The sequence below is a fragment of the Crinia signifera genome, chromosome 1 (assembly GCF_055691185.1).
Source record: "Crinia signifera chromosome 1, ASM5569118v1, whole genome shotgun sequence".
Classification (NCBI taxonomy): Eukaryota; Metazoa; Chordata; class Amphibia; order Anura; family Myobatrachidae; genus Crinia; species Crinia signifera.
The window spans coordinates 374,331,640-374,356,249 of record NC_139217.1 but is presented as its reverse complement, the minus strand read 5'-3'; the positions used below and the strand labels follow the sequence as shown (position 1 = coordinate 374,356,249).

At 45.7% G+C, this 24,610-nt stretch overlaps 1 protein-coding gene across 8 annotated transcripts in view; it reads right to left on the bottom strand.

Moving 5' to 3' along the window:
• KDM2B (lysine demethylase 2B) overlaps window positions 1-24,610 on the bottom strand; it is a 139,384-nt gene that overhangs the window by 35,495 nt on the left and 79,279 nt on the right. For all 8 annotated transcript variants that reach the window (XM_083151348.1, XM_083151349.1, XM_083151351.1 and 5 more), the window contains 4 exons: window positions 17,549-17,664; window positions 13,877-14,003; window positions 11,120-11,574; window positions 151-237 (listed from right to left, as the gene is read on the bottom strand). In XM_083151348.1, the coding sequence (XP_083007474.1) occupies window positions 151-237; window positions 11,120-11,574; window positions 13,877-14,003; window positions 17,549-17,664 (785 nt within the window). The remainder of the gene's footprint in view (window positions 1-150; window positions 238-11,119; window positions 11,575-13,876; window positions 14,004-17,548; window positions 17,665-24,610) is intronic.

Below are 24,610 nucleotides of genomic sequence, written 5' to 3'. Positions count from 1 at the left end.
TGAGTAGGCTAGTTGGAATGATCATTTTTAGAAGCGTGGTCAGTGTTAACGTTCCCTTAAGACTGGATATGGAAAATACAGCATTAGTGGATACACCTTTCAATAAGCTGCACCAAGCCCTTAAGCATATGAGGATGATTTAGCACTAACCTTTGCAATCTTCTTGGGCCAAGACACCACAGGTACCCCAGAGATTGCCAGATTCTGGTCATCCTCTGCATGTTCCTTGAGTACAGTCTGCATAACAGAAAGTCTGGTTAACTCCCACTATCAACAAATACTGTAAATGTGTATTTACACTCATCCAATAGAACATCCAAACAAAAGCAGTCATCTTTCAAATCGGTTTAAAAACAAAAAAAACACAACCCCCCCCCCCCCCAAAAAAAACAACAACCCACAACTGTTCATTATAATGTATACAGTGATTCTCATTCCTTCGAACAAGTGTACGGCCAGGTTTAGGTTTCGTTATATTGTGATGTACAGTTCTTCTGTTTGTATATGAGAAATACCGGATTATTACCTGGTAATGGGTTTTCCTCTACTCCGCCATGGCAGCCATCAAGAATGGGTATCTCCCTGCTGGGTAGTGCTTTGGAAAGGAAAAAAAGACCTCTGGCCCCTATAAGAAGGCTCCTCCTCCGAACACCAGTGTCTTATATTCTTCAGCTTTAAAACAAACGAACATCATTATTACACATCCCCCCCCCCTTTCCTGAGCGTTCACTCAAGGGAGGGAAATACCGCTGCCATGGCGGAGTAGAGGAAAACCCATTACCAGGTAATAATCCGGTATTTCCTCTGCCTCCGCCATGGCAGCCATCAAGAATGGGTCATGCCCAAGCAGTACTGTATTTCGTAGGGAGGGTATACTCACGTATAAATTAGGAACAGGCCACCGGCCCTATAATACATAACTCAATAGAACGTTTCCTCATGTTTCAGTTTACTGCTGCGCTCAGGATCTTCCTCCCAAACTTAGCATCAGCGGAAGACCAGACGTCTACTCTGTAATGCTGTGTAAACGTGTGCGCTGAGGCCCACCCTGCGGCTTTGCAAATTTCTGTCAGTGATGCAGATCCTTTCTCTGCCCATGACGACGCCACTGATCGCGTTGAGTGTGCTTTAAAACCTTCTGGTGGCTCCTGTTGTCTTATGACATATGCTTGTCGCACGCAGCTTTTAATCCACCTTGATAAAGTCTGTTTAGAGGCTCTTTGCCCCCTTCTTTCTCCCTCTGACAGTATAAATAAATTGTCGACTTTACGGAATTCGGCCGTCCTTTGCTTGTAAATGGAGAGGGCTCTGACCAGGTCCAGACAGTGTAACCTGCTTTCTTTACTATTCGCCGGATTTGCGCAGAATGTGGGCAATATAATCTCCTGATTGATATGAAACTCTGACGCCACCTTTGGTACGAACATCGGGTTTGTCCTTAGGACTACTTTATCCGCATACATTTTAAAGTACGGCTCCTTTATCCACAATGCTTGGAGTTCCGATATTCTACGAGCTGAGGTCATGGCCACTAGGAATAACACTTTCCACGACAGAAGCTTTAAGGTTATTTCTTGTAGTGGCTCAAACGGAGATTCTGTTAGTACCCCCAGTACTAGATTCAGGTCCCACGAGGGTACCGGACTTCTTATCTTTGGTTTGATCCTCTTTACAGCCTGCATGAACCTTTGTACATATCTGTTCTTGGCTATGTCCCAATCCAGTATGCATGATATCGCTGAGACCTGTACTTTCAGAGTACTTGGGGAGAGGTTCATCCGTAACCCTTCTTGAAGAAAAGAAAGTATGGTGACCACACTGCGAGGAGTCTTCTTATTCTCCTTCGCCCAATACGCATACTTCTTCCAAACCCTATAGTATATCTTCATGGTTACCGGCTTTCTTGCTTTCAGCAAGGTTTCCACTACTCCTTCACTGAACCCCTTCGCCTTCAGACCCCCGATTTCAGCAGCCAAGCCGTCAGTTTCCACGATTCCGGCTGCTCCTTGTATACCTCTCCTTGTACTAGTATGTCCTTGGTTGGAGGTAGTCTCCATGGATCGTCTATTGCCAACTTCTGGACTGTATTGAACCATGCTCTGCGAGGCCAATACGGCAGGATAGCTATTACTTCTATCTTTTCCCTCTGCAGTTTCTTTAGTAATTTCTGGATCACTGGTATCGGGGGAAAAACATAAGCCCTCTCTATGTCCCAGGGCACCGACAGGGCGTCTACTTGTTCTGCCAACGGCTCCCAGAACCTGGCAAAAAATCTGGGTACTTTCCTGTTTCTTGCCGTCGCCATAAGGTCTACCTGTGGACGTCCCCATCTTTGCACCAGATTTTCGAACACCTCTTGGTTGAGGCCCCATTCTCCTGGCAGACACTCCACCCTGCTTAATTGGTCTGCCACCACGTTTTCCTTCCCTGCTAGGTAAACTGCCGTGATGCTCAGAACCCAGGTTTCCGCTCACTCGAACAGTCTGGCGGCCACTTCCATCAATGCTCTGCTTCGTGTGCCACCCTGTCGATTCACATAGGCCACTACCACCTGGTTGTCCGTCCTCACGATTAGTTCTGTATCTTGTAGTTGGTTTTGAAACCACTTGCAGGCTCTGACCACCGCCTCCATTTCCCGCAGATTGGAGTGAGCTTCTTTCCAGTCTTGTTGCCACTTTCCTTGGGCTACCTGATAATTGCAGGTTGCTCCCCAGCCTGTTTCGCTGGCGTCCGTGGTCAGCGTTACCTGTGGCTTTGTGCCAAAGTATCTTCCTGCTGTCAGCCTGCTTCCTGCTGCCCACCAGTCCAGGTCCTGCCTGGCCCTTGTCGACAGGATTATTTTTTGGGACAAATCTTTTGAATTTTTGTTCCACTGTAGAAGGAAACAGTTTTGCAGCTTTCTTGAATGGAATCTTGCCCAAGGAACCACCTCTATTGCTGATGCCATGAGGCCTAGCACTTCCATGTAATCTCGTGAGGATGCAACGCGTTTTCTTTTCAGGTTTTTTACTTGGTGAATTAGCTTTTTTCTTCTGACCTCTGTTAAGGAAATTTTTTGCTCCTTTGTATTTATCACTACTCCCAGGTATGTTATTTCTTGAGCCGGGATGAGTTGGCTCTTTTTGTAATTCACCAGCCATCCGTGCTCCAACAGACACTGCACCACTCTGTCCGTGTGCTCCTGGGCCTTCTCCTCGGAATCTGCGACTATTAGAATGTCGTCGAGGTAAGGAAATAATCTTATCCCGCTCTGCCTTAGTGCGGCTATCAACACAACTAGCACTTTGGAGAATGTTCTTGGGGATGTTGCCAGCCCAAATGGTAGGGCGTTGAACTGATAACTCTTGCCCATCAGCCTGAACCTCAGATATTTTCGATGGCTTATGCAAATTGGGACGTGTAAATAGGCGTCTTTGAGATCGATCGACGTCATGAAGTCTTTTTGACTTAAATCCAGTATTACTGACTTGATACTGTCCATTTTGAAGGATTTCACCTCTATGAACTGATTGAGTCGTCTCAGATCTAGTATGGTACGAAACCCTCCTGTTGCTTTTTTTACTACAAAAAAACGGGAAAAACATCCCCGAAACTCCTGCCCTTCTGGCACCACGCTGATTACTTCCTGTTCCAGCATCTCTTGCAAACTTGCCAATAAGGCTTTTCTCTCCTCCCTGTTCTTGGGAATTGGAGACTGAACAAAAAATTCTCCGGGAACTCTGTTGAACTCCACTTTGTACCCGGAGGATATTACTTCTTGGACCCACTTGTCTCCAGTGGTCCCGGACCAGACGCTTGCAAATTTCAGCAACCTGGCCCCTACTGTTTGTGACCTGACGTCACTGTGCCTCCTTTTTGGAGGAGAACTTATCTCTGTTCCTTTGGGCACGAAAATTGCCCCTTGATACCCAGGATCCCCTTCTATAGGGTCTCCCTGGTCTATAAGCCCGTGACTCTCTATAGTCCTGGGGCTGAAATCTCCCGAATTTGGCTGGAGGTACTCGTCTGCCTCCCTTATCTTGGGGAAGCCAAACCGACTTCCCTCCTGATATTTTAGCCACCAGCTCGTCCAATTGTTTGCCAAACAAATAGTCCCCTTGGAACGGCATGGACAGGAGTTTATTTTTGGACTGCGCGTCCGCCGCCCATGGTTTTAACCATAGCGCCCTTCTTGTTGCGGCCGTTGCTGCCCCTGCTCTGGCCGACAACCTTACCGCATCCATAGATGCCTCACAAATGAATTCTACTGCCAGTTGCACATCCTGCACAACCTTCAACAGTTCAGAAGTTGCGAGTTCATCTAAGATATCTCCCTCTAGTTGCTGACACCAGCCTCTTACTATCCTGGACGTCACAGCCATAGCTGACGCTGCTTTTAGAGAAGCCCCCGAAATTAGATGTTGTTTCCTTAGACCCAACTCAATCTTACGATCCATTGGATCTTTAAAGGCGTTGGCCTCTTCTAGTGGCAGTGTCGTTTTCTTTGACAGTCTCGCCACCGCTGCATCTACTTTCGGTGCTTCCTCCCATGAGAGTACCTGCGCCTTGTCAAAGGGGTACATCTTGTTAACCTTCCCCGGAATAGCCACTCTTTTATCCAGTTGCTTCCATTCCTCAGTTATTATGTCCCTCAGGGTTTGAGACAGGGGGAACGTTTTAGTTTTCTGCTTTTTATCTTTAAAAAGCATCTCCTGCAAGCTCACATCCTCCTGCTTGTCCTCAATATCCAATGCCTTATAAATCCGGACCAAAAGGTTGTCGACCATGTCGGCGTTAAAGTCTGATTCAGACCTATCCTGACCTGGATCCTCCTCCTCTTCATCATCCAAGTCCCCTCCAAGATTACTAGGGCCGGCCGACTGACCCGTTGTATCCTCAGTATACTCATTTAACACATAGCTTTTCCGCTTGCTGGGTGTCTTGCCTGTATCCTCCTTAGGTGCAAATGTATCAGCCAGGGCTGTTTTCAGCATTTGTACTAAGCTCGACATCTGAGCCGGGGAAAACAGCTGAGAGGCCTTACAGCCTTCACATACAGTCCCTACATGTTTGTCCGGCAGCGTTTTGTCACATGCTGTACATTTGCTAAGCACTTTCTTCTGCTTGCTTTTCCCTTTATCCTTACTATGCTCCGACCTAAAAGATATCACCAGTCACTACAACTCCACACAACATTACACCATGTGGACACCCTACACCACATATAGCTCACCCCGTTTTCGCACCAGACTGCCTGTCTTCCTCCATTATGAGTAGTGCGCCTCTATAACAATACAGTCCGTCTATTAGAGCCGTTACAAGTCCAATCACCTTGCGATATGCAGCTTGCTGTAACTCACCTCCTTGCTGCAATATTCCCCCACGCCTGATCTGCCAATAGACGCTACCTTTCTCTTGCTACCGTCTCTTGGGGAAGCCAAAACCGCACCTCAGATCAGCGTGGAACCAACGCCGGCTGCCCCTAAGACATGACGCGTACCGGAAGTCGCGCCCTAATGACGCGCCTCCTCTGTGTACACGCCGCGCGCACTACTCGGCGCCCGCCCTTAGCACAGAGCTGGGGCAGGGGAAGCGTGAGCCGACAACCACCGTGCCTGCCACCGTATACTTCCTCCTGGACGCCGCCGTATAGCTACCCCATGGGGCCCGCCTTCGGCATCACGGAGCTTACGCTCCTCTCTCCTCTGCATGAAGCCAAAGCAGCTGCAGGGAGCGACAGTCTCTATCTAAGGTGAGCTGGTGTCCACATGCCCTGCACTACCCGGAAAGGAAAAAAAGACACTGGTGTTCGGAGGAGGAGCCTTCTTATAGGGGCCAGAGGTCTTTTTTTCCTTTCCAAAGCACTACCCAGCAGGGAGATACCCATTCTTGATGGCTGCCATGGCGGAGGCAGAGGAAATATGGTTAGCATTGTATGAAAGATGGCCTGTATTGCAACTTGAGTTATAGGTGAAATGTGTTAAATAGTGAGCAGATGATTTGGAAGGGGGTGTGTATTGTTTTGTTTAATTAAAAAGCTGTTACAGAGTAAGATGTACATTGATAGTGTGGATGGTACAGTTACATTTGTGGGTGTGTGTGTGCAATAGTATAGTAGGGTGTTTTTGAGTCAGCAGCTCCCCACTGGCGGAGGTCACGACACAGGAAAACAGGAGGCTGGGTAGTGATAGGGGTGTGTGAGCATAAGGGGGACTAAAGAGGAGGGTGGGAGACACTGTGCAGCTTCTGCCAGTGGGTGGGGGTCCAGCGTGGCAGTACAGGACGGTGGCCCTGAGTCAGTGTCTCCTCCTACTGGGTGGGAGTTAGGGTGCATGAGAGCAGGAGGCTGGGCTATGAGGCATGATAGGGGTATGTGGGCAACACAGCATCAGTGACTCCCCAGTGGTGGAAGTTACGGTTCAGGAGAGCAGGAAGCTGGGCAGTGATAGGGGTGTGTGGGCATATGGAGGGGGCGCGAATCGTGGAAGGTGCCGCGAATCGCGGGAGTCGCGCGGGGGGGGGGTGTCGCGGGATGGGGGGATGCCGCGAATCGCCACAAGAAAAAATAAACACAAAAAGGTCAACACAAATGTTGACATAAGTGTGGCACTTCATTGGTGTCCATGTCGACACATGAGAATGAATATGAAAACATTCAAAAAATGACAAATCTTCAAAAACTCATGTCAACCTTTTTCATTGTCAACCATAGCCATGTCTGTGTTTTGCTTGAGCCATTTAATCCTGGGGTTGCCGCGAATCACGGGAGGGGTCGCGGGGGGGTGCCGCGAATCACAGGAAGGGGGGTCGCCGCGAATCGCGGGAGGGGGGGGGTCGGATTAGAACATTAAGACAAGCCGCTCTCTCCTTGTGGAGCATGGAGAATGATTGGTGGCAAGGTGAGCACTGGAGGGGGAAGGGGTTATTACAGTGTTGTTACAGTTTATTTATTATTTTTATAGTATATGCAGCATTACTACTGCGGGCGTTACTACTACAGTGGGCGTTATGTGTGCTGCACTACTACGGTGGCCATTATGTGTAATGGGCATTACTACTATGGCGTTATGTGTGTCACTACTACTGGAGTCAGCTGGAGGGGGGTGCATGTGCGAGCAGGCTGAAGTGCCCAAGGAGTGAGGGCTGATTGAAGTCTTTGCCGCTGTCACACAGGAGCTGGCTCAGAAAGGGTCTAAAAATGGATGTGTTATATGTGAGATGCTGCATATGGAGCAGCAAATTACCAGTTAAAAATTCCAACCCAGTAATTTGCTGAATAATGGGGCCTACACACGTAGCAATATACAGCCATTTTCTTATCGATCTCACTAGATTGCTTCAAAAACTCCCCAACATCGCTCTGTGTGTATAGACCATAGCAATAGCGATGCGCGGCCCCATGTTTTGCTATTGCCCGTCGTTAATCAGCCAGGGCTAGTATCCTCACCAGAGAACACACTTTAGGTGTGTACACACGTACAGATTTTTCGGTCCGATCTATCTGGTGGGAACAAACACCTGGAAATGTATGGGAGCAAATGACAATCAAAAAATTGTTACCAAACGCTTGAAAACAGACAGTGATCAGTGATTAAATCATTCTGATAATTTTGTTATATCAAAGCATATATTTTTTTTTCTGTTGTCCTGCATTTGGGTGGAAATGTTTTTATGCTCCCATACATTTCCAGGTTTTTGTTCCCACCAGATAGATTAGACAGAAAAATCTGTACGTGTGTATACCTTTGCTTTAGATTCGATGTTGGATTCGATTTTCTATTAGATCTGGAATTAGATCTTCCGATTCAATTTAGCATTAGATCTGTACTTTCGCATTAGATATCGAATTACATTCAAGGTACAGTGTACACATTTGATGCACGCTCCCATTTTCTCAAAAATCGAAAAGAAAAATATACTGTGCAGCCAAGGAAATATCGAATTCGATCCAGTAAATCGAATATGTACAATGTACCATGAATGTAAATCGATTAATGCAAAAGCCAAATTGAATGGCAAGATCTAATGCCATATCTAATAGAAAACCGAATCTAACATCAAATCTACAGCAAAACGAAGCGTGTGTACATAGCTTTTTACAGCTTTTTCTTTAGCAATCTGCTTCCAGTCACTATCATCTGTAAGTACTGGTGCCCATATATGGTGCGATGCACGCTCCTCTGCACATACAGTTTATGCTGCCCCTACTTTTTTAACTAGATTGCATTGCATCTAGTTCAAAATACACGGTGCTTTAGAACATCGCATGCCTTTTGAACTAGATGCGACGCGATCTAGTTTAAAACGCACAGTGTGTATTGCACCGTGTATGGGCACCTTAAGCCAATTGTAAATGCTACTGGAAAACACAGATTTATATAAATCAATAAGATCTGACAATTACCAGGCACACAAAGCTCAGCACTGTTAAACAACTATGGGCCTTATTCTAGTTCACTCTTAGAGGTAAATTCCTTCTTAGATGGACAAAACCATGTGCACTGCAGGGGGGCAGATGTAACAGGTGCAGATATAATTAAATTTGGGTGAGTTATTTTGTTTCTGTGCAGGGAAAATACAGACTGCTTTATTTTTACACTTTAATATAGATCTCACTTTGAAGGAAAACCCCACCCAAATCTAATTCTCTCTGCACATGTTATATCTGCCCCACCTGCAGTGCACATGGTTTTGTCCATCTAAAAAGGATTTTGCCTCTAAGAGTGAACTAGAATAAGGCCCTATAGGTTACCCCTTTTTCTCTAAAATGTCCAAACTCTAAACACTACCAATTTATACCAGAAAATGTGTTTATAAATATAAATACTGCAACTTCTCCTCTGAGGAAAACCAAATCTGATAAAATAAAGCACAAGTGCGACAATATGGATGCAACAGGCAACACAGATACTACACTGGTGGAGGGAAACAAAATAAGTATTTTTTTTTAAATAAATGAAAAAGAAAAAAAGTAAACACATTTTTCCCCCCAGCAATGATAGCGATCATCGATGTCCGTACACGCTGGGCATAAATCACCCAGTGTGTATGGACATTAAGGGGGGTATTCAATCTTCGGGTCACGGCAGACGAGCTTGCTCGCCTGCCGTGACCCAGTCCCGTTCTCGGTCAGCTCGACCGAGAACATGCAGGCGGGATTCAATGTCCCGCCTGCAGCGGGATGAGAAGAGGGCGTGGCCGCGAGTTGCGGCTGGGAAGTGATGAGATGCAGCCGGCAGCTCGTCACTTCCCGGCTGTTCTCGGGCTCGTTCTGCCAGGAAACCCTGTTCAATGCTGTCGGGGAAGACAGCATTGAATAGGGCCCGTCGAGCATCTCCCCCACGGGAGATGCTCGACGGCGATTGAATATCCCCCTTAATGAGAGTGTTTCCCTATAGATAGTTAACTGCCAATGACATTAGATCAATAGCCAACAATGTGTTTTAGCAGGATGCAGCTTCTGGTGTCTGCACATTGCGTTTTAGCAGGATGCAGCAGGCTTGTGTATATATTCTCTTGAGTAAGAATCCTGCTAAACCGCAGCCTTAGATTTAAATGTGCAGATTCCTTCCTGCCAAACAGGTCTCTTTAAAAAAAAAAAAATGCAATGTGTAGACGCAGTCTTACGGTTTAACATTGGTATACTGAACACCACTTGTAAGAACATGCTCTAGAAACCAGGGCAGCTAGATTCCTTATTTATATGCATTTTACATCACTGCAAAATCCTGGGTTTTCACAACGTTCACCCAGGTCAGCGGTGGTGTAAATGGGGTACCTGAAAAAAAACACACCTGTTCCATTTTCCCAGGAATTCTACCCAGGCCCTGACCAGGGTGGAACCCGGGGAGGACCTGGGTGGTTGGGGGAGCCCAATCTCCTGACCGCAGCGCCCAGTATGGAGGTTTGGCAGAGGGCGCACACAGCCTCCGCAGTGGTCTTCTATACTGTCAAGACAGCAGCGGAGCAAGGGGGAGGTGAATGGATGCCTGTGTGTTGCATCCATTCACCTTGCGGACGGGGGCATCCCAGAAGCTTACGTTGGTGCTGGGTTTGCCCCCAGCGTGGCGATCGGTGGTCCCGGTGCATCTTCAAGCGCTGCTCCCTGCACCCGTATGCAGTGTAAATGGTTCCGGCCCGGGAATATTCAGTCAGCACTGCAGTGTAAACGGGGCAAATCCCAGATCCGACCAGGATTGGAACCTTGTTCCAAATACCGGGATATTGATGTAAAAGTGGTGTATTAAGTTGTTGTGAATGAAAACTAAATCAAAAAATGTACTCATAATAGTACTAATCAACTTCACACACTTCTAACTTAAGGTGCCCACACACTGATAGATTACATGTATAATCCAATGTTTTTCTCCAATTCCCCTTGAAATCCAGTACAATCTTGGCCAAACAATGTCATGCACACGCAGAACAATGGAGTAAACAATCAGAGTGTTAGATGGGATGGGTTGTTTAACGACTGTAAATCATATACCACATCTTTCATGCCTACACACTGAATGATGTGTAAAAATCATGCACAATAGCTCATTTATCTTTCCACCTGCTGAAGGGATCAGCGGACTCAATGAATGACCGGCATGTGTGCCCATTGGATCGTGATCATGCCCACACGCAGAAGGTTTTTAAATGATTGGTCAGCCATATCATTTAAAAAAATCTTACCATGTGTTGACCACTTTGCAAGCACAACAGTGCATATACCAACACACAGAAAATACTAATGTAATCTTTTGAGATTACTACAGAATCTACGCAGTCACTACCATCATAATCTCACAAGTGCCTGGCTGAAGACTGACCAGTAAACACATCACATTCTTGCATCTAAACAGACAGTTATTTTTATTTGGCATTTATCTGCTATTAGCATCTCATTTGTAGGGCTTGTAAATATACCAAATGCAATATTTCAGAATAAGCTTTATCCCATGTTTAAACACTGGAACAAAGTACTAAAGATATGGGAGATATGTCATCTTATGGTAATTAGTTTAAATAATGATATAACAGACAGCAATATACATTAGTTATATAAATCAGTAAAATTTCAAGGTTTGGGACTAGCGGCCTAAATACCACTAGTTACAATAAAAAAATAAAAAAAAAGCTATTGCACACCAACCTTTATGTCCTCCAAAAGTGCATGTGGGTTTTCAATTCCGTCTGGAACACATTTCTTATTTTCAGGAAGAGACTCTAATTTTTCCACAAGAGCTTTCAAGCCTTTCAGTTCAAACTCTGTGAGGTGTGTCCACCTGGAAGCCACCTCATTGGAAGGAGATCCTGATGGGGTCTTCGGAAAATCACTGTGGACCATGGATTTTGAACTTTCATCCGAGTCATTGGACAAAGTACTTTTAAGGTATTGCATCAATGAAGCTTTTTGTTTCTTTTCCATGGACTCTTTACCATCTGAATTTGTACTGTTGGGAGTTAAGGGCTCATCACCTGACAGTTTGGATACCTTCTCCCCATTGTCCTCTTTCTCTTCCAGCATTTGAGCATCAGTAGACTCTTCCTCCATTTCTAACCAGGAATCTGAGGACAAACTGTCTATACTGGGAATTCTTGATGAATCTGGAACACACAAATGAGAAAAAAAAGTGTTACTTATTAAACCAATGCTGCGGTTTTCAATGTGCAACTAGATAAAACGGAGAACCACTGATGTAGACCTGCACTACCAACAACTCAATGTATTACAGTAACCTCTTCCTTCCTCTAGTTAGAGACTTTGGTACCGCTCGAAATAAAGCAGGATCAATTCTGTTTGCTACATTAAAATGGTGACAGGAGAAGCATGAGGATCATTCACAAACGGCAATAAACAGTAAGAAGGATTATTGGTAGGTGTATAACCAGAATGGGCGCTTCCTTTCTGGATGGACTAGTCAAATGAAAGCATGAGCAAGAAGAAGAAAGCGAGAAAGAAAGAATGAAAGAGAAAGCGAGAAAGAAAGCGAGAAAGAAAGAATGAAAGAGAAAGCGAGAAAGAAAGCGAGAAAGAAAGAAAGAATGAAAGCGAGAAAGAATGAAAGAGAGAAAGAAAGCGAGAGCGCCTTCCCTGTATTATTCTCTTTCCCTCCTTTGATGGGATTCCTTTTTGTTGTTTTGTGTTCTCCAATTCACGATATATATATGTAAAAATCAAAAAAGAAGGCAATGTTGTGATATATTTCTTTCTTATAACACTTTAGGTTCGTTAGGTACGTCTCATTTGGGGCGTACCTAACGTACAGGTAAAATAATAGGTATACGCATATCAAGGTTTCTTTTCAATGGTCAATAAATGGGTGGCATACCCGTACTCGCGATGGTATAATGCGGATTCCTCTCATAAAGGTATCTTTTTCCGTGACGTAAAATGTAAAAAATAAATTTACGTCCTGGAAAAAGATACCTTTATGAGAGATATCCGCATTATACCATCGTGAGTACGGGTATGCCACCCATTTATTGGACCATTGAAAAGAAACCTTGATATGCGTATACCTATTATTTTACCTGTACGTTAGGTACGCCCCAAATGAGACGTACCTAACGAACCTAAAGTGTTATAAGAAAGAAATATATCACAACATTGCCTTCTTTTTTGATTTTTACATATATATATCGTGAATTGGAGAACACAAAACAACAAAAAGGAATCACATCAAAGGAGGGAAAGAGAATAATACAGGGAAGCCTCTATCCCCTCTCTCTTTTTCTTCTTCTTGCTCATTCTTTGGTTCGAATAGTCCATCCAGAAAGGAAGCGCCCGATCTTGTTATACACCTACCTATAACCAATTTTCTTTTATAATCTCGAGGGTGAGATTACTTATAACCAGTGGTCGAAGTGGAAATTTTGAAGTGGGGGTATGGAAATTTTGAAGTGGGGGTATGGAAAAGTAAAGAGTGAATATAGTGCGCACCTTCGGACACCCCCCTGTCCATCAACGTCCCCTGCCAGACTGCCCCGTTGTACAGGGGTATTACAAAAGCACAATATGTGCTGCTGAGTGATCAGAGAGCATCCTGAGGGGGGAAAAAAACTTTTTTTTTTTATCTTCAGATTAAAGTGGGGGTATGCCATACCCCCGTATACCGCCCCACTTCGACCACTGCTTATAACAAGAGAGCAGCATCCATGGAGTGCTCGACACAACCCAATAATCTCTTAAGAGTCAGAAGGATATAGGAGCAGTCCCCTTGGCCTGCCGCTAGTGAAGGAGAGAGGGAAAGTAAATAATGTCTGGAGGAGTATTTGATCACACTTGTATTAAAGCTCACAATGTCTTCATCATGCTGAGATGTTTTTCAAATTATAGAGACTCTACCAGACCACGCATAGGGTGGAATAAATCTTGTCCTACCTTTCTGATGACTGTCGGAGGAATTGAGACCAGGTGGGAGATATTTTTCATGTGTTCTGTGACTGCACGGTCATTAATGGGTAGATTAACAAAATGTATATGTGTTATGTGTTAGGGCAGAACTACAGGAGGCAATTTGCGTATAAGTGGCACAGCAGGGAGGCATTGTGTGCAAGGGACTATAGTGGGGGCATTATACATGTAAAGCGACACTACACAGGTTATTATGGGGGTATTTAAAAAGTGCTGATAGTTCCAACAGTCGGAAACTTTGTCACTTCACACTGATAATAGGTGGAATTTGCATTCAAACTATTCAATTTTTCAGACTGGCAGAAATATTCAGACTGTCGGATAACACGTGGATCAGCGAATCCATGTGTTTTCTGTCAAAAGCGTCCGCAAACTCAACAAAAGATCTTCTTAAATAATTTGTCTAATAAAAAAGGATTGCAAGAAGCGCTCTTCTGGCAGACTGTCCTTAATATTTGCAGTCATGAAAAGTATTAGATGCAGTACACTTACCAAATAGCATTGACTCCTTCTGAAAGTCCTTATTGAGGTGACAGCGCTTGGTTAAGGTGCAAACATATCTCTCCAGGACATACCAGCACATCTCATAATAGAACGGATAGCGAAACTTGGCATGCACCTTAAAGAAATAGGAGTTAACTTTAGACATATTACTGAAGCTGTAACTCATAGGAGGGCAGTACACAGTTGCTCATGAGTGCAAGTAGTCAGCCAAACCCCCAGATGATAGTAAAATGTTTGTATTAAGGCCCCCATACACTATCCGATTTTGGGACGATTTCATCCTATTTCGGCACTTTGTGCCGATAATCGGGTGAAATCGGCCCAAAATTGCGATATCTGATCCGATCCGCGGTCCCGTGCGCATCGGACCGGATCAGGGAGGTCGGATGGTCAGTACATACGATCACGTCCGACCTCCCTCTATGCATAGGCCTGCCCACCTGACAGGCATATGCATGCAGACACCGGGGGAGCAGTGGGGCGGGCAGCGGGTCCCTGAGCGCCGGTGAGTGCGGACCTGGCCGGGCGGTGATGTTCATATATATCAGCAGCAGTTCATATATCTCAGCCAATCGGAGAACGGACGGTCATTTGACAGGTATTTAAAAAATCTAATAGCCGCCACTGCGCGTCCAGTCCCCGTTGCTGCTATTTGTTATCACAAGCCCGGCCAGGTCAGCCAGCAGCACTCGCCGCACCCGGCACCACGTCCCCTCCCGACTCCCGCAGCGCTGCTGATATATATGAACATCACCGCCCGGCCAGGTCAGCACTCCCCGGCGCTCAGGGACCCGCTGCCCGCCCCACTGCTCCCCCTGATGAGAGCACCGCCGCCCCCTGCCCCTCACCGCCCGCCCCCTGCGCCCCGACACGTGATAAATCGCAAGCTATTTATCACGTCAAATTTGGCTCATCAAGTGCCAAATTGTGTGTGAGCCTCCTGGGGAGCTCTCGGGCGGCTCACAGGAGAATTGGGTCCGACTTGTCTTAAGGACAAGTCGGCCTAATGTATGAGGGCCTTTAGTAATTGGGCTTTGAGCTCTTTTGCACTGCCACCACGCCTCCGGGACTTCTTTATGTCCCCATACATTAGTCCTACTTGTCCTTAGGCCAAGTCGGACCTGATTTCCCCAGCAACTCCCCGGGAGGATTCGGACACGATTAGGCACTTGATGTGCTAAGTTTTGCATATGATAAATTGCATGCAAATTATCATATGCAAGTCCCGGGGAGCTGCAGGGGTGCAGCGCACACAGGCAGTGAGCAGGGGATGCCGGTGAGGGGAACGGAGAGCCGGGCAGGGGGAGCGGGAATTTTTTTTAAAAGCCCATACAAATGAATGTGCAGTCAGTGATTGGCTGAGAGCTCTCTCAACCAATCAGCAATTGGCTGAGAGAGCTCTCAGCCAATCACTGGCTGCCCATTCATTTGTATTTTTTTTTTCCTTCCTTCCAGCTCCCTGCTCGGCTCTTCATTCCCCTTGCCGGCTCACCGGCGTCCCCCACCCGCCGCCTGTGTCCACTGCCCCTGCCTGCCTTACAGCGTCCCCTGCCCGGAGGCTGCACATAAGATTTAGCAAATCTTATGTGCAGCTGGTCTGACCTCCCAACTCCGATCTGATGCGCAGTAACCATGCATATGCATCGGGTTGGACGGGATGTCTACACATGCGATTAGGCCCGATTTCATGGCCCGATCCATCCGAATTGGGTGAAATCGGGCCCAAATTGCATAGTGTATGGGGGCATTCTCTTCAGTGGCTCTTCCTCGCACCTTCTCCACTGTCGGACTGCCACGCGTCCTCGCGCTGGCTATTAATTGCGGTTTCCCCAATAGGTTTCAGATTCCGAATTGACTACCATGTAGTGTTCATATTTTGTTGCTACTGCACCTTGACAATCTGTTTCATGTATTTTCTTACCCCAAATCAGGGGTGGACAATAAGAAGCCCTCCAGCTGTTGATGAACTACACATACCAGCATGCCTTGCATCAATTTCAGCATGGCCAAATAACAAAACTGATGCAAGGCATGCTGGGATGTGTAGTTCTTCAACAGCTGGAGGGCTGCTAATTGCCCACCCCTGCCCTAAATTGATGTACCTAGCTATTGGAGTTACCAACTCCTCTCCTCTGCTAGATGATACATTTTGTGGTCACACTTTCCTGTATACACCATTTTCCCATATGTATGACAACTTTAGTCATCTAATTCCTATGGTGCTTATGAACTAGTACATTTGGGTAAGGTTCGGTCTCTAAGCCAAAAAAAGTATACCTTGTATTTTAAATCTGTATGACACCTTGTGAAGGGACTGGCCATAAGGGAATCCTTTAATGTAGTTAGCTTGACAAATGATAGCAACATTTGGACCACCAGTCCCCTAATTTCAATGAAATACAATTTGAGAGAAAGTGTCTGCTATATGAGACGAGGTGGGCCAAAAAATACAAATCCAATGACAGAACTTTAATAACGTTGATACTGCCACAATACCAACACCTAATTTTAGGATCAGGGCTAGATTAGAGTTATGGTTATCGGCCTAATTTATCATGGATCGCCAATTAGTGAATTCACAAATCAAGTGATTATCGAACAACTGAGCATGTGTACCATGCACATTGTTCGAGGGAAATAAATCGACTAACTATGCGTATGGTTCATAAATGCAACGTAGCCGGAGCCAGTTTTGGGGTGGAAACCGGCCATTTTCTGGGTGTGTCAGGGGAAAAAACCCACAGACGGGCCCAAGCGGTTTAAGGGTTTCCGTTGGGATGCTTTCCTTTTACATCTGTGCCGGCAGCGAGACATATGCGCGCACAAGTTGCCGCCCCTACATACACCACGGTGCAATACTATTGGCACAAGGTGATTGCAGGGGCAAGTCCACACATTCGATCACCAGAGGGCACTTTTCTCGCAAGTGAACACATCTGTAAAGCATTGTCAACATTCCGATATACCACAAAGGTCAGTTGTTAACAGCGGTTAAGGTGGAGGAAAATAATATATACCCCCAAAAATATATATACACATATATACAATTTGTATGAAATTTCTGAACAAAACATTTGTCATCAGTAGGAACAACAGTTATACTATGCAGTGATGACACTCCTCTTTAAAATGTATGTACTTTTCCTTTAAATGGGATGGAAAGTAATCTAGTTAAATGAAAACAGTATTATATTTAGGCCTATAAATTGCACTGAAGCCTTACGATTAATAACCTTGTAGTCGGTATCTATAGTTCAGAGGTCATAGTGACAGACTGTCACACTGTACCAGTCGTATCAATCACATTTTACATAAAAACTGTACTAAGCGCATCAACGTAAAGAAAGGTCACAGAAGGTTATATTGATGCATTTGCTCGATGGGCTTCAGTAAGCAGCAGATTATCACGTACGGAGTAATATAGTGTCAGGGAAAAAATCTTGCAGGGAAACATGTATACAGGGATCCATTGTTGTCGCTTGATTTTATACACCAGGACTGAGATATTAACATTCAGTTACACATCTACAGTCATCACATTCCACTCAGTACATACAAAGTCATATTTAAGTTGGGATAAAAATGAAATTATTAGTCAAACATAAATATCACAGACAGCCAGATGAAAACTCTATCCCCTAAGAACTACAGTAATCTTACCCTTGTTCTGTCTTCAATTTCATATACACGAAGTTGCATTGGAATATTAAAGCTGTGTAGTATGTTGCCACCAAACACCAGTGAGTCTGCTGGAGTGTACACAGCATGAATCCATCCTAAAATCAGAAAGTAACCAGCTGTGAGAAGGTCTGTATCTGCAGATAGAATGTGGCTTCAGAGTAAAGGTGGCCTGCGGCAGGACAAAGCCAGCGTCTTCCAACAACTTGGCAAGTGGAAAGCCGGACATTGTGCCTCATTACAGAGGTTATTGCATTAATACCTCTCTCCTTCCTTTTCAATCTAATCTCATTCAGCACTGCAGTTAGGCATCATTTCTTTCTGCATGATATGAAATGCAGGGAGGCTGCCTCTCAACAGCTAACCAGCAGGAAGAAAAACAGGCGGACTCTCTGTCCAGTAAGAATGAAAGGATTCACTCTCCCAACCCCCTACCGGAGGGGAGAAACACACACTTGAGCCATTAAACAAGGTCTGAGCTATGTGTGCTCCAAGGAAGCAATTCCAGGGCAGTTCAAAGGGAAAGGAAGTTTATGAAAAAAAAAAACCCACACACAGTCCAGAGAAAGAGGCTTATACGATTTTGTATTTATACGACACTGCACAGAGGACAGGCTAAACACAAGCAAATCAGTCTGAGCCCTGACATTAGGCACAAATGCAGCAGAAGTTAATAATTATTAGGACCGTCAGTATTTGCATGAACATTCTCATTGTGAAAAGGAATAAAGTTATCCTTGTTTTATGGCACATTGCAAAAAAAAAAAAACACTCCAGTTTGTGTTGGACATTCAACCAGTTCCTGTGATAGATTGTAGGAGATACCGTCGTATTATCGACCACACATCGACATGCAGGAAGGTTTACATGGTTGAAGGTCGACAAGTGTCTAGGTCGACATGGTTTTAGGTAAACATAGAGTTAGGTCGACATGGGTTTCTTCACTGTTTTTTGAGCCGACAGGCGGTATTTCATCCACTAGGGCGTGGTAGGAGAACAAAATAGTGTGCCTGAAGCATTGCGAGCGATGCGTGGGGGGCTGCAGTTAACTTCAAACAGTGTCCATGTCGACATTCGGGTAACAAAACAGTGAAAAAACCAATGTCGACCTCACAACATAAAGCATGTCGACCTATAACCATGTCGACCTTGTCCCCTGTCGACCTAGACACCTGTCAATCTTCATCCATGTCCACCTAGAACCTTGTCGACCTCCCTTCATGTCAACCCAACGGTGCCGACCTCAAGATTGTCGACCTAAGTATGGTTTCATTCAGTAGTGTGACTACAATGCAGAGGTCATTTTTATTGTTCTTTGCAGAATCTTCAAAATGAAAACATTCTGCGCAGTATGCTGCACATGATAAATAATGCCCCTTTCCCACTGCAGCTCTTAAACGGTATATTGCTGTTTTTTCCCCACAATTTACCATTTAAGGCTGCAGTGGGAAAGCGCCAGAGTTGAAATACCGGTTAAAGTTAACCGGTATTTCAACCCGTTTTAAAAGCAGAGTCCTACACTATTAAATACAGTTTTTAAGGCAGTGGGAATGACTCAGAAACGGTATTTAGTAAAAAAAAAAAAAAAAAAAAAAAAAAAAAAATCGGCGTGGGCCCCCCCACTGCCATAACCAGCACCAGGCTGAAAGAGCCGGGGCTGATATTAAAAAAAAAAATAAACCCAGGAAACCCGACAAATAGGGCTTCGCTGATTTTTTAAGACCAGCTGGTTCCCAAAATACGGGGGACAAAATGACTAGGGGTCCCCCGTATTTTAAGAACCAGCCCCATACAAAAAGGTAGAAATAGTCGAATTAGCGCTGATGTTGTTCCCATAGAAATAAAGTCAGTGTGATAAATCACAAATAAGTTCAAAATAATGTCACCAATGGGGTCCAAGATGAATGGGAATCCTATTTTGTACGGATCCTCAATTAACCACATCCTCTCAGCAGTGGAGTACAGTATGAAATGACACAACAAAAAAGAAAGTATAGTGCATAACTTTTTAAACAGTGAGTTTTAATAAAAGATGTGCACTTACAATTTGATGAACATAATAAAAGCATGGATTAGTAATCGCTCAGGGCAAAGCTGCGGTCCAAAAACAGGGTCTAGGGTGCAAAGTCCCACCAGGTCCGGATACTGGCAGAGGCTGGAGCCTTAGATGTCCACACAGCAAAGTCCTTGGGTGAAATAATTAGGCAAAACACGCCACCCCCCCCCCCCCCCTCATATTTTTTATGGGTTAAACGGGTTTTTAAACGGCAGTGTGAATGTGCCAAAAACGGCTTTTAAAACGGTAATTTACCGTTTAAAAGCTGCAGTGGGAAAGGGTCTTTATGGTTCTTGCCGTTTAAAAAAAACGGGTAATGACCTGTTTCAGCAGTGGGAAAGCAGCATAAACCTAATGGTGTTTGATACCCCTTTCCCACTGCAGGTCTTAAACGGTAAATTACCGTTTTTTCCCCACTATTTACCATTTAAGGCTGCAGTGGGAAAGCGCCAGAGTTGATTTACCGGTTAAAGTTAACCGGTATTTCAACACGTTTAAAAAGCAGAGTCCTAAACGTTTCAGACTCGTTTTTTGGGCAGTGGGAACGGGTCTGAAACGGTATTTATGACCCCCACACCAGTCAACCCCCTCCCCTGGTACCTGGCTTACAACCCCCCGTACCTGTCCGTCCTGCACACCCCCCCACCCCCTTCCCCTGGTACTTGCCAGCTCGCCGGATCATGCAGCGGGGTCCGTTCATTGAATTCCTGTGGGTGACAGCTCCTGACTGATCTCTGCTTACAGTGCCAGGGGAGGGGGGGTCCCCGCAGCACTTGGAACACTGCTTTGAGCTGCCCACTGTCACACGCAGACACAGGGGAGGGGGCTGTAGCACCCCCTCCCCTGGTACTTTCCAGCGCGACAGATCGTGCAGCGGGTCCGAGCTGCCCACTGTCACACGCAGACACAGGGGAGGGGGCTGTAGCGCCCCCTCCCCTGGTACTTGCCAGCGCGACTGATCGTGCAGCAGGTCCGTTCATTGAATACCAGCAGGTGACAGCTCCTGACTGACCTATGCTTGCAACCCCCCCCCCCCCAGTGACTCAGTGACGCCCTGCCAAGTATGAGTATGCCCGGGCAGCACATGGAGATAGCAGTAGCGGGGATGGGGGCTGGCTGTAGCCGCCGCAATACCCGGCACCCCCTGCTGTGTGGAGCCCCCCCATCACATCCTGCCAGCATACACCATGGTGCAAGCAGGGGGGGCGCTACAGCCGGACCCTCTACAGCGTCCAAAGGAAAGTGTGCTGCAGAATCAGGAGCTGTCACCCGCCGGCACTGCAAGAGTCAGGAGCTGTCACCCACCGGAATTCAATGAACGGAGCCCGCTGCACGATCAGGCGCACTGGCAAGTACCAGGGGAGGGGGGGTACCGTTTACAACAGGCAGTGTGAAAAGGTCTTTATGGCTCGGAGACGTTTAAAGTCCTGTTTACAAATACCGGGTCATTACAAGTCAGGCAGTGGGAAAGCAGCATGAGATAGCAAGATGATGGGAATTATATACACAAAGGTTAACCTCCACTAGTCACCCCCTCCCACCAGTACTAATGCTGCAATAGGTATATTAAGGGGTCTACACACAGCACTGCGCGCTGAGTGATCTGCCATGGCCAGTGTTCTACGGTGAAAGCATTGGCATTGACTTTTGATCGGACTAGATTTATTCTGCATGCTGGATCTTAATTATCCAGTGATAGTGATGCACAGGGCTGTGCATTGCTATGGCCCCTACACACAGAACAATGTACTGTAGGGTGATTTTCTAAGCAATCTAGTCAGATCATTTAGAAAATGGGCCGAAAACACCCCATGTGTAGGCACCATTAGGCTTTCACACGTATAAAATCCTTCAGGTGGGTTCTCTATCATAAAGGTAATATTACATGTCCACTACAGGTGATAAAGCCATCTGTAGAGCCAGAGAATGCAGGAACTCTAATCGACTGCTAACAAGGACCTGGTTAAACTCATTGCTCCAGCAAATGACCATGTTGTGAGCAAATTACTGTTTGGTACAGAATACAAGTCACTGGAACAGACTGCATATGGTAAAACTGGATCATGGATCACAAGGGGGGAATGTGATTCATGTTCCCTCTGATGATTGAGGGGATACATCCAGATAAACTGCACACTGTCACTTACCACAATGTGCCAGTAGCTGAATGAGAACTGTGCAGAGGGCACAGACCAACACCAATCTTGCAGATGAGTTACAATGCTGCCACGTGAAAAGGCTGGTCACAACAGAAAGCATCTCATCATCGTTTTTTTTGTGTTTGAACAGTTTATGTTTGAACACTTCTACCCACCAGTTAAGGTGCCTAATGGACTGATCAGTGGATTGTGCAAAGTACCGGAAGACAACAGCTGGTATTAAAATTACAGTTTGGTGCAGAAAACAGGCATTTTTCACACACAAATATTTTTCAGCTGCAACTTAATACTTGCCACTTTTTTCAGCTATTCAATTTGGCCACCCAAAAAACAAACAAATAGCTTTTGCCAGAAAATGCACGTTTAGGTGAAACCTGTGTGTTTTCGCTTGAAAAAGATTTTCTGGGATTTTGTTTCACATGCCGGAGTCAAGTAAAACAAAATCCCCAATAAGCTGTGGCACACGCCAGTTATTTGGGAGATCGCAAGATCGGGAGTAGTGAAATTCCGGCCTATATCTCGAATATTAAACCAGCAAGTCTAAAAGGTCCATACACACTGGGCAATTTTGCAAAAAAAAAAAGCTGGCCTTGAAAATGCTCAGTGTATAGGCTATGGAAAGCCATCCCACTCCATTGCTCATCTACTGGTAATACCAGCAGATGAGCGGCCAGGCCAGCGATGATATGGAAGCAAGCATCAGTGCTCACCGCTCCCCTGTACACACTCAATGGCTTTGGAGCTAAAAGAAGCTTAAAAGACAAAACTGAGCTACATTCAATTCAAGTCGCCCAGTGTGTATGGGCCTTAACACTACAAAAGAGCTAAACCTGTATCTACCTTCTCCTCATTCTCAACAAGTGCCCTTATAGCAAGCACTCAACTCCTTCTCCCCAGAGACCTCAATTTACCCTACTTATTGTTCCAGGATTAGAGAGGGAGTTTGATTTCCTGTTAAAGAGCTAAACATAAACAGGAGATTCTTACTAGGGATGCTAAGAACGTCACACAAATCAACTTATTCCTCTAATTCTATAAGGAGAAAAAGGTTTTGCTTATTTGGGTTCCAATTTGCATGTTTTAGTCTAAAGGTAGGCAACCTGTAGCACTCAAACTGCTACAGAACTACACCTTCCAGCATGCTCTGCCATAGTTTTAAACATATCCTAACATAATTGTGGCACAGCATCAGTGGCATAACAAAAGCCCCGCAGACACCGCAGTAGCGGGGCTATCGCTGCACCACTGCTGCGTGCCAGACACGACAGCAGCAAGCGGAGGGGTGAGTGAGGGATGGTCATATTTATTATGACCAATAAAACAGAGATTTGGAAAGCAGCATTATTGCTAAACTAAGGGCCTCATTCAGATTACATCGGTCCTGCGTGCGTTCACATGCAGTACCGATATTGCGCGTCTGCGCATGCGGGTATCTGCGCATGTGCAGGCGTATGGTGCGTGCACCCACAGCGACCTTTCGGTTCGCCGGGTGCACGCACCCATGGCGGCGGAGATGGGCTGGGGGCTGCTCATTACCATATGGGAACGCCCAGCGTTCCATGGGCGTTCCCATGAGAACGCTGGGCGTTCTGATGGTAATGAGGCAGTGACGCGGGTGTGGGGGGGTGGGTAGCTGACATCACCGGATGTCAGCTGCCCGCCCATATCCACGCCAACGTGCATGCAAATGTAAGTAACTAAAAAGTCACTTATATATGCTTGCACGCTAAACATTATTCGATGGTCGGTGTTAACTTACAGCGGGCGGGGTGAAGGACGGGCGGTGATTGAGCGGCGGTCGGGCTGGGTTGGGGTGTTTAGATCCAGGCGGCGATGCAGCAATGGCCGCCATTCAGCCTAGTCACCACTGGGGGAGCAACACATGGTTTCCCTGCTCTCCCAGCGGCACTATGCTAATATCGTACATTGCTGCCGCAGGGGAGGAGTGTCATGGCGGCCGTCACGCGTGGAGCCGAGTGCCGGAGGCGCCATGGACATCGTGGATTGTAAGTATAATGCACAACACACAACTATATCCCCACTATCCACGGGAGCGTGAAGTTAATCTTAGAAAGTGTGGCGAGCACAGAGAGCCACCAAGCACGAAGTGTGGCGAGCGCAGCGAGCCCCGCGTCCGCTCGCCATGCTTCGGGCTCGGTGGCTTGCTGCGATCGCCACACTTTCTAAAATTAACTTCCCGCCCATGTGGACACTTGGGGTATGGCGTGGATAGTAGGGATATGATCCTTTATGTATTAGCACAGCTTAAGTTACGTAATTCGCGTAATTTACGTAGTCTACATAGCCAGCATAGTGGTGTATTGGTATTCTCAATACACCACTACGCAAACTACGTAATGGGTGCATAAACATAAGTACGGTTTTAACTATATATAATTTTTATTGTTATTGATTAATCATTTATATTTGTGTAAATTAATTGTTATATTAATTATAAAGGAATAAAATATATTTTAATTTTATTGTATCCAGCTGTGTGGCGCTCTCTCATAAGAGATATAGGTACTTGTGAGTTATCTGGGCGCCCGATTTTTTGATTGTATGCCTTAAGTTAAGGCATACAATCAGATGCGATGCGATGCGATATCGCATCGCATCGCATGCGACCATCGGATGCGATGACCCGATTTTTCCATAGGAATCAATGTTAAAATGGACTGAGTCCATTTTAACATGGAATTTAATGGGAAAAAGGGGTCCTTTTCATACCCCTACTATCCAAGTGGGCATGGAGTTGGATATAAACCTGTGGCTACGCTCGCCACAGGTTTATATCCAACTCCATGCCCACTTGGATAGTAGGGGTAT